The sequence below is a fragment of the Dendropsophus ebraccatus genome, chromosome 14 (genome assembly GCF_027789765.1).
Source record: "Dendropsophus ebraccatus isolate aDenEbr1 chromosome 14, aDenEbr1.pat, whole genome shotgun sequence".
Lineage (NCBI taxonomy): Eukaryota > Metazoa > Chordata > Amphibia > Anura > Hylidae > Dendropsophus > Dendropsophus ebraccatus.
This window is the reverse complement of record NC_091467.1, coordinates 62,978,409-62,987,559: the sequence shown is the minus strand read 5'-3', so window position 1 is coordinate 62,987,559 and position 9,151 is coordinate 62,978,409. Positions and strand designations below refer to the sequence as shown.

The window sequence follows — 9,151 nt, the reverse complement described above, 5'->3', positions numbered from 1 at the left end:
CAGGGACAGGACCCCCCACCCATGTGACCACATTACACCAGAATACTGGCTTAGATACACAGAATCACACATAATAGGAGATTAGATACAATGGGGGAGATTTATCACACCTGGTGTAAAGTGAAACTGGCTCAGTTGCCCCTAGCAACCAATCAGATTCCATCTTTCATTTTCCAAAGAGTCTGTGAGGAATGAAAGGTGGAATCTGATTGGTTGCTAGGGGCAGCTGGGCCAGTTTCACTTTACACCATGTTTGATAAATCTCCCCCTATATCTTTGCAGACAGTATCACACCTGATAGGATCAAGCACATCAGCTCAGTAGAGTATCATACTCAAAGGGGTACTCCAGCAAAAAAAATCTTTCTTTCAAATCAACTGGTTTCAGAAAGTTATATAGATTTGTAATATACTTGTATTTAAAATTTGTTCAGTCTTCCAGTACTTATCAGCTGTTGTATGTCCTGCAGGAAGTGCTGTATTCTTTCCAGTCTGACACAGTGCTCTCTGCTGCCACCTTTGTCCATGTCAGGAACTGACCAGAGCAGCAGCAAATCCCCATAGAAAACCTCTCCTGCTCTGGACAGTTCCTGACATGGACAGAGGTGGCGGCAGAGAGCACTGTGTCAGACTGGAAAGAATACAGCACTTCCTGCAGGACATTCAGCAGCTGAGAAGTACTGGACGACTAGAGATTTTTAAATAGAAGTAAATAGCAAATCTATATCACTTCCTGAAACCCGTTGATCTGACAGAAAAAGATTTTTGCTAGAGTACCACCTATAAAAGGATTAGATACAGCAGCTCAGCAGACAGTTTTACATATGATAGGTTTAGATACACAGGTCAACACACGGTTTGCTATATGGTAGTTAAATACAACAACATAGCATACAGTATCATGCAAAAAAGGCTTAGATACACTTTGCAAGAGAGTATCACACAATATAGCCTTAGATACAGCAGACAGTATCACACATGATAGTGTAAGTTACACATCTCAGGAGACAGTATCACACAAGACAAGCTTAGATACAACCAGAGCAGATGTCACATAAGACAGCATTAGATACACACTTCAGACAGTATCACACAAAAGAGACTCTGATACAGTAGCTCAGCAGGCAGCTTCACACCCGGTAGGCTTAGGTACACCGTGCAGCAGACAGTATCACACATCACAGGATTAGATACATCTCAATCATATATGATGTGTTTGGCTACAACTGCTAAGCAAAAAGTATCACACACGATAGTATTAGACACAAGACTGAGGAGACAGTATTAAAAAAGACAGGCTTAGATACATCAGCTGAGCAGACGTATCACGTATGACATGCTTAGGTACATGGTGTAGCAGACAGTATCACATATGACATGCTTAGGTACATGGTGTAGCAGACAGTATCGCATATGACATGCTTAGGTACATGGTGTAGCAGACAGTATCACATATGACATGCTTAGGTACATGGTGTAGCAGACAGTATCACATATGACATGCTTAGGTACATCAGCATGTCTGCAGCCCCCTCCCCCTTTCTCCTGTCTATGTGGCAGCTGTGCCCCCCCCCCTCCCTTCTCCCGCCCAGTATCCCGGGGGTGGGGGGCTTTATGTGTCACTATGAGGGGGGGGGGGGGGGGGGTCTTCATGTGTAAAATCTGTCTCCTCTGCTAGTTAGTAACAAAAGAGCTAAATAAAGTTGTTTTAAAAAGAAATGGGGGGGAGGGGGCTTTAATGTTCCTCCAATGGGAGTGTGACCGCCTGATGCTTCACATTCCTTCCCAAGATCTCCGCCTGCTGCAACAGGAGAAACTCTCAGAACTTCCCCCGTCCCCCCTCCCAGTGCTACGTGGTCCTGTGCTCAGAGGCAGCACTGTCAGAGGGGGATCAGCTCAGGTCCAGGGAACAAGAAGCCCAGAGACCCCCACGATTCCATGTATCGGAGTGGTGAGGACCATCTCGGGACCAGGAATGACTTAGGAACCTTGTGGGACAGACTGGACACTCAGGATCCATTGTAAGTTCTGCTTCTTGATGACTGAGGGGTCTCGGAGACCCTGAGACGTTCCTCCAGTTCAGTACAGGCATAGAGTTGGGTCGTAACTTTCTGCACTCGTTGGGTCTTGGGCTTCATCATGATCCTGAGACTTGGCTGCTCGCTGCTCCTCTACTTCATTGTCTCGGTAGATGCTCAGTATGAACACTACAGCTTCAGGAGTTACCCCCGGGATGAGCTGATGCCTCTAGAGAGTGCCTACAAGTATGCCCTGGACCAGTACAGTAATGAGAACTGGCCCGAGGCGGTCAAGTACCTTGAGATAAGTCTCCGACTGTATCGTCTCCTGAGGGACAGCGAGGCTTTCTGTAACCTGAACTGTAGCACGGCCCAGATAAACACCGGTCCTCGGGCCGAGAACGAGACTGGGCACCTGGGCCGATTCAGTGGCTTCCCTGAGCTGAAGGTGTTTGGAGATGTTCTCATGAGGGCCCAATGTCTCAAAAGATGTAAGCAAGGACTCCCCGCATTTCGACAGTCACAGCCCAGCCGGGACACCATGGAAGAGTTCAACGTCCGCGAACCTTATAAGTTTTTACAGTACGCCTACTTTAAGACCAACAACTTGCCCAAAGCCATCGCTGCCGCCCACACGTTCCTCCTTCTGCACCCCGACGACGAGATGATGAAGAGGAATATGGCGTACTACAAGAGCATGCCGGATTCTGAGGCCCACATCCAGGATCTGGAAACCAAGACCTATGAGACCCTGTTCATCAGAGCCGTGAGGGCCTACAACGGGGAGAACTGGAGAACCTCCATCTCCGACATGGAGATGGCCCTACCGGACTTCTTCAAGACGTACCAAGAATGCATCGCTGCCTGCGAAGGCTCCCGGGAGATCAAAGATTTCAAAGACTTTTATCAGTCTGTGGCCGACCACTACATTGAGGTCCTCAAGTGCAAACTCGGCTGTGAGAACGCCCTCACTCCGGTCATCGGGGGCTATGTAGTCAACAAGTTCGTGGCCACCATGTACCACTACCTGCAGTTTGCATACTACAAACTCAACGATGTACGAAACGCGGCCCCCTGTGTGGCCAGCTACCTGCTCTTTGACCCTGATGATGATGTCATGAAGCAAAACATGGTGTACTACCAGTACCACATGGAGAAGTGGGGACTGTCGGAGGAGAACTTTAAACCGAGGCCAGAGGCCGCTCTCTACTATAACGTCACCACCAAGCAGAAGGAGCTCTATGAGTTTGCCCTGCAGAATATCGCAGACGATGATGAAGGTGACGTGGTGGAATATCTGGATGAACTTTTGGGGGAAAGTTTTTGAGGACAATTTTTTTTATTGAAATTGATTTGAAATTTTTTTTTTTTGGTAAATTCCAAGTGATGTCATTCATCTCATGTGATGATGTCATGGTGTTTACTGTGCTGGGAATAAAGTGCCGAAAATCAGAGTAAGTCAAGAAGATTTTGTGATATCTGTGAGTAGCCGTTCTATGTTGGGCGGGTCAGTGCTCAGGGGCCAAAGACCTTCTCCTCCACCCTGTACAGACAGCTCAGGGCTCAGCCCCAAATACTTCCCACTACACCCATGTCACTAGCCCTGAAGTTGTGATGTCACTAATCTTGATGCCATGATGTCACTAGTTCTGGGGTAGTGATGTTAATATGTCCTGGTACAAAGAAGTTAGAATTCCTGGTGCTGTGATGTGACTGGTCCAGGTACTGTGATGTCACTATTCCTGGTGCTGTGATATCACTGGTCCACCCCCTGGTGTAACAATGGCAATATGCCTTGGTACAAAGAAGTTAGAATTCCTGGTGCTGTGATGTCACTAGTCCACCCCCCTGGTGTAACGATGGTAATGTCACTAATCGTGGTGCAGTGAAATCACTAATTCTGGGACTGTGATGTTACTAGTCTTAATGAAGTGAGGTCACTTCCCCTGATGCTGTGATGCAAATTGTCCTAAAAGGGGTACTCCGGCAAAATTATTTTTCTTTCAAATCAGCTGGTTTCTGAAAACTATAAAGATTTATATTTTACGTCTATTTAGAAATCTCCAGTCTTTCAGTACTTATCAGCTGCTGTATGTCCTGCAGGAAGTGGTGTATTCTTTCCAGTCTGACACAGTGCTCTCTGCTGCCACCTCTGTCCATGTCAGGAACTGACCAGAGCAGGAGATGTTTTCTATGGGGATTTGTTACTGCTCTGGACAGTTCCTGACAGAGACAGAGGGGGCAGCAGAGAGCACTGTGTCACACTGGAAAGAATACACCGCTTCCTGCAGGACATACAGCAGCTGATACGTACTGGAAGACTGGAGATTTTTAACTAAAAGTAATGTACAAATCTATATAACTTTCTGAAACCAGTTGATTTGAAAGTAAAAAAAAATGCTGTACCACTTTAATGAAAAAAATGCTGCTGTTTTGTGTCTGCAGCTCCTATGCAGATCTGTGTCTCCATGACAACAGTCTGATCCATCCGTCTCTTCACTGTCACTTATGCAGCTTTCTAGGATTTTCCTGACAAATGTTGTATAATAAATGTTATATTTAGATCTACAGAGGGTGAGATGGATCAGACTACAAAGGGGTTGTTTGTAGTCTGTTACCATGGTGACACAGATCTGCATAGGAACTGCAAACATGGCAGGAGATTTTTCATTAAGACAATTTGTTTTATGTTATGATCATAGATAATCCCTCATAGAAACCTGCTATATAACCCAGTCCCAGGATATAACTAAGATTGTTGTAGAATCCACAAGATAAGACACATACGGACAGAGCATGCTGGGAGTTGTAGTTATGTAGAAGCTGGAGAGCCGCAGGTTGTAATAGACAGCGTCTATTAGCTGTGCGGTGCTCCCTTCTCTGTAACTGCAGGGAGTTAGGGGTCATTAACACATCTGTACATGGCCGGTGTTCTGCGGACTGGACCTGGGAGTTCCTGACATCATAATCAATCATGCTGGGAGCTTCCAGGTCCAGTCAGCAGAACAGCCGCCATGTACAGACGCAATTCTATGGACGTGTGAATGACCCCTTAGAAGACCCCAATGATCAGCCTCTATGTATCTCTGGATGGAGTTCCCCTTTAGGGAAAATCTCTCTAGAGCAGCATATAGCTCATTTTTACTACAGCAGTGTATATCTCATCTCCCCTCTCCTACAGCAGTGTATAGCCCATATTCTCTGCAGCAGCCTATAGCCCCTTTTTACCTACAGCGTATAGCTCAGCTTCCTTACAGCAGCATATAAGTCTTCTTTCCTACAGCATTGTATAGCTCATCTTCCCTCCAGTAGCGTATAGCTCATTTTCACTGCAGCAGCATATAGCACATCCTCCCTATAGCAGCGTATATCCCATCTTCCTTACAGCAGAGTATATCCCATGTTCCCTACAGCAATGTATATCCCATCTTCCCTACAGCAGCGCATATCCCATCTTTCTACAGCAGCGTATAGCACATCCTCCCTACAGCAGCGTATAGCACATCCTCCCTACAGCAGCCTATATCCCATCTTCCCTACAGCAGCGTATAGCTCTTCAGTGTGGCATTGTATTCCTTCACCAGATCCCAGGATCCCTCCACATTACAGCAGTCAGCAGGCTCGGACTGGCCTACAGGGGAACAGTGGAATCCCCCGGTGGGCCCTACCCCTTGGTGGGCCCCTGGCAGGAGGTGGGCCTCCCTGTCTGACTCTTTCTACCAGAGAATAAAAACAATTTCTATGCTATAGAAGCACAGACAAATATATGTAAGGTACTATGTGTCTTCTTGACCTAACAGCATCTAACAGTGTCAGCAGTTTGGAACGCGAATTACAGCTGACAGAAGTCTTGTAACAAATGATAGGCAGGCAGTGGAGCGTGGGAAGATAATAAAGAAACTATACTCACCAGTCCCTGTGCCCCTGGACCGCGCTCTCTCCCACAGCTGCTGGAAGTTTTTCAGTCATTTTCGACCAGGTTGTGTGTATGTCACGGCCCCAGCTCAATGTCACATACTCCCCTGATGGATTGCCTGCTCAGCCAATCAATGACTGCAGCGGTGTCCATCCCCAGTCAGTGATTGGCTGAGCGGGCACATTAAGGAAGAGCTTTGGGGGCACAGGGATGGGTAAATATACTTTGTTAGTTTCATGGGACTTCTCCTTTCAAGAAACTTAAGAAGCAAGTTATACTGTTCGCATAGACTGACTGAAGAGTTACTAGTAGTGAGCCAGCATCACTGGTCACATACACAGCTCTGTGCATATTATATCTGGTGTAAGGTATGGTGGGCCCCAAGAATCAAATTCCCAGGTGGGCCCAAGGTGGTGCACCCCCTAAAATCCATAGGATAGGGGATGTCAAGCTAAGAAAAAAAATCTTTCAAATCAACTGGTGTCACAAAGTTATATAGATTTTTAATTTATTTCTACTAAAAACCCTCAAGCCTTCCAGTACTTATCATCTGCTGTATGTCCTGCAGGAAGTGGTGTATTCTTTCCAGTCTGACACATTGCTCTCTGCCAGGAACTTATTTTGGACATTTACTTATTTTGGCAGCAGATATTAATGTGTCAGACTGGAAAGAATAACCCCTTCCTGCTGAACATGCAGCAGCTAATAAGTACTGGAAGACTGGAGATTTTTTTTTTAAGTAAAGTACAAATTTCTGGCACCAGTTTATTTGAAATAAATTTTTTTGCTGGAGTACCCCTTTAATACTGTGGATTATTTTACTTTTAAACAACTTGACAGCCCCTTTTGTACAGTCAGTGCAGTTTCTCCATTGATCAAATAATCAGGTGATCACCGATTTCCTATGACAGCCTGGGATATGTAGTAATACTCTTTAGCTGCCCTTTCCACATACAACAAAATCAGATTGTCAGCTGTCTCATTCATGTTAACAAATCCGCCGTATATAACTGTATACCAGTGGTTTTCTAAACTGTGTATAGCAGGGGTCCTCAACTGGCGGACCGCGGTCCGAACCCGGACCCCTGGTCAGACCTCCCAACCGCCCCGGCTCCCATGTGTCCCTCTCCCAACGCACTGCCTCCCGCCCCATAGGCGTACTGTCCTTAGATGTCAGTACGCCTGTGGGGCTGGGGGCAGTGTCGGTCCGGCCCCCGGCTTATTCACGCTCTCTGGGGATGTCCTGGGGATTCCCCAGCAGAGCGCGCACCTGTGAGCTCAGTGTATGCTGCCGGCCTGAACTTCCCGGAAGTACAGGACAGCGGCATACACTGAGGTCTCTGGTGCGCGCTCTGCTGGGGAATCCCCGGGACATCCCCAGAAAGCGCGAATAAGCCGGGGGCCGGACTGACATGAGAAAAGAAGAAGACAGGTGCGGCGGGGGAGCAAGGTGCTAGGTGAGTTGTGATTTGTTTGTTTTTTTTTGTCTCGGGGCTATATACTACTGGGGGGGGTGTCTATATACTACAGGGGGGAGCTCAAGGGGGTCTATATACTACAGGGGGAGAGCGCACAGGGGGGGCTATATACTACAGGGGGGAGAGGTCACAGGGGGGCTATATACTACAGGGGGGAGAGGTCACAGGGGGGCTATATACTACTGGGGGGAGAGGTCACAGGGCGCCTATATACTACAGGGGGGATATGTCACAGGGAGGCTATATACTACAGGGGGGAGAGGTCACAGGGGGCTATATACTACAGGGGGGATATGTCACAGGGAGGCTATATACTACAGGGGGGAGAGGTCACAGGGGGCTATATACTACAGGGGGGAGGTGACAGGGGGGGCTATATACTACAGTGGGAGAGCACACAGGTGGGCTATATACTACTGGGGAGAGCACACAGGTGGGCTATATACTACTGGGGGAGCTCACAGGGGGCTATATACTACAGGGGAAGAGGTCACAGGGGGGCTATATACTACAGGGGGAGAGTGCACAGGTGGGCTATATACTACTGGGGAGAGCACACAGGTGGGCTATATACTACTGGGGGAGCTCACAGGGGGCTATATACTACTGGGGGGAGCTCACAGGGGGCTATATACTACAGGGGAAGAGGTCACAGGGGGGCTATATACTACAGGGGGAGAGTGCACAGGGGGACTATATACTACTGGGGGGAGCTCAGAGGGGGCTATATACTACAGGAGGAGAGGTCACAGGGGGGCTATATACTACTGGGGGGAGCTCACAGGGGGCTATATACTACAGGGGGAGAGTGCACGGCGGCTATATATAACGGGGGGAACTCACAGGGGGCTATATACTACAGGGGGAGAGGTCATAGGGGGCTATATACTACAGGGGTGAGCACAGGGGGCTATATTCTACAGGGGAGAGGTCACAGGGGGGCTATATACTACAGGGGGCTATATACTACAGGGGGAGAGGTCACAGTGGGGCTATATACTACAGGGGGACTATATACTACAGGGGGAGAGCGCACGGGGCTATATACTACAGGGGGAGAGCTCAAAGGGAGGCTATATACTACTGGGGGAGCAACAGGGGGGCCAGTTTTCCCAGTAATAAGCATCAATTCTGTATGTAAATAGTTGAACGTTTGTGAAAAGTAACAAAACACGTTTCCTACTGATGTTCAGCTCGGACCTTCACCTGACAATAGACCCCGGTAAGTGGAGCTTCACTAAAAGTTGTTGAGTACCCCTGGTGTATAGAAATCTAGAAGTCTGTCAACCACAAGTATCCCTCCAAAAAGTTGGAAGGTATGGAGGAAGGGCTGACTGCAAAGCATTATGGGGAAGCTTGATGTTGCAGTGTCCCAGAACATGCAGACTACTACTCCTATTATGGCCATTTCTGTTGCTGTGCCGGTGCCTGTTCTGGTAAGTGTTTGCACTGCAACTGCTGCTGGTTTTCCCCTAGTATTCTCTGGTAATGTGCATTCTCATGTGTATTCTCATGTATTCCTGTATATTATTACAGTGTACAGTGGTATGCAAGGCTGTTGATCACGTGACCTGTAACCATGGTTCCTCCAATGGCTGACTAGCTCTGGCCAGGAGCAACCATGTGACCTCCCACTTCCTCCTAACAAGTTAGTCTTCCCCCTGCTTCCAAGCAAGGAGGATGTGTGTCGTCCCTCTCCTGCCTCAGAGGAGTTGGGCTTCTTCTCTGCAGCTCCCACTT

The 9,151-nt window shown here is 47.8% G+C and overlaps 1 protein-coding gene across 1 annotated transcript; it reads left to right on the top strand.

The window, feature by feature from the left end:
- Nucleotides 1-1,791: 1,791 nt before the first annotated feature.
- CRTAP (cartilage associated protein) lies at nucleotides 1,792-3,469 on the top strand. The gene has a single exon (XM_069952566.1). The coding sequence runs from the start codon at nucleotides 2,139-2,141 to the stop codon at nucleotides 3,342-3,344; it is 1,206 nt and encodes a 401-aa protein (XP_069808667.1). The 5' UTR covers nucleotides 1,792-2,138; the 3' UTR covers nucleotides 3,345-3,469.
- The last annotated feature ends 5,682 nt before the right edge of the window (nucleotides 3,470-9,151 follow it).

Coding starts and splice junctions, on each gene's coding strand:
- CRTAP (XM_069952566.1), top strand. CDS start 2,139: ATGATCCTGAGACTTGGCTGCTCGCTGCTCCTCTACTTCATTGTCTCG.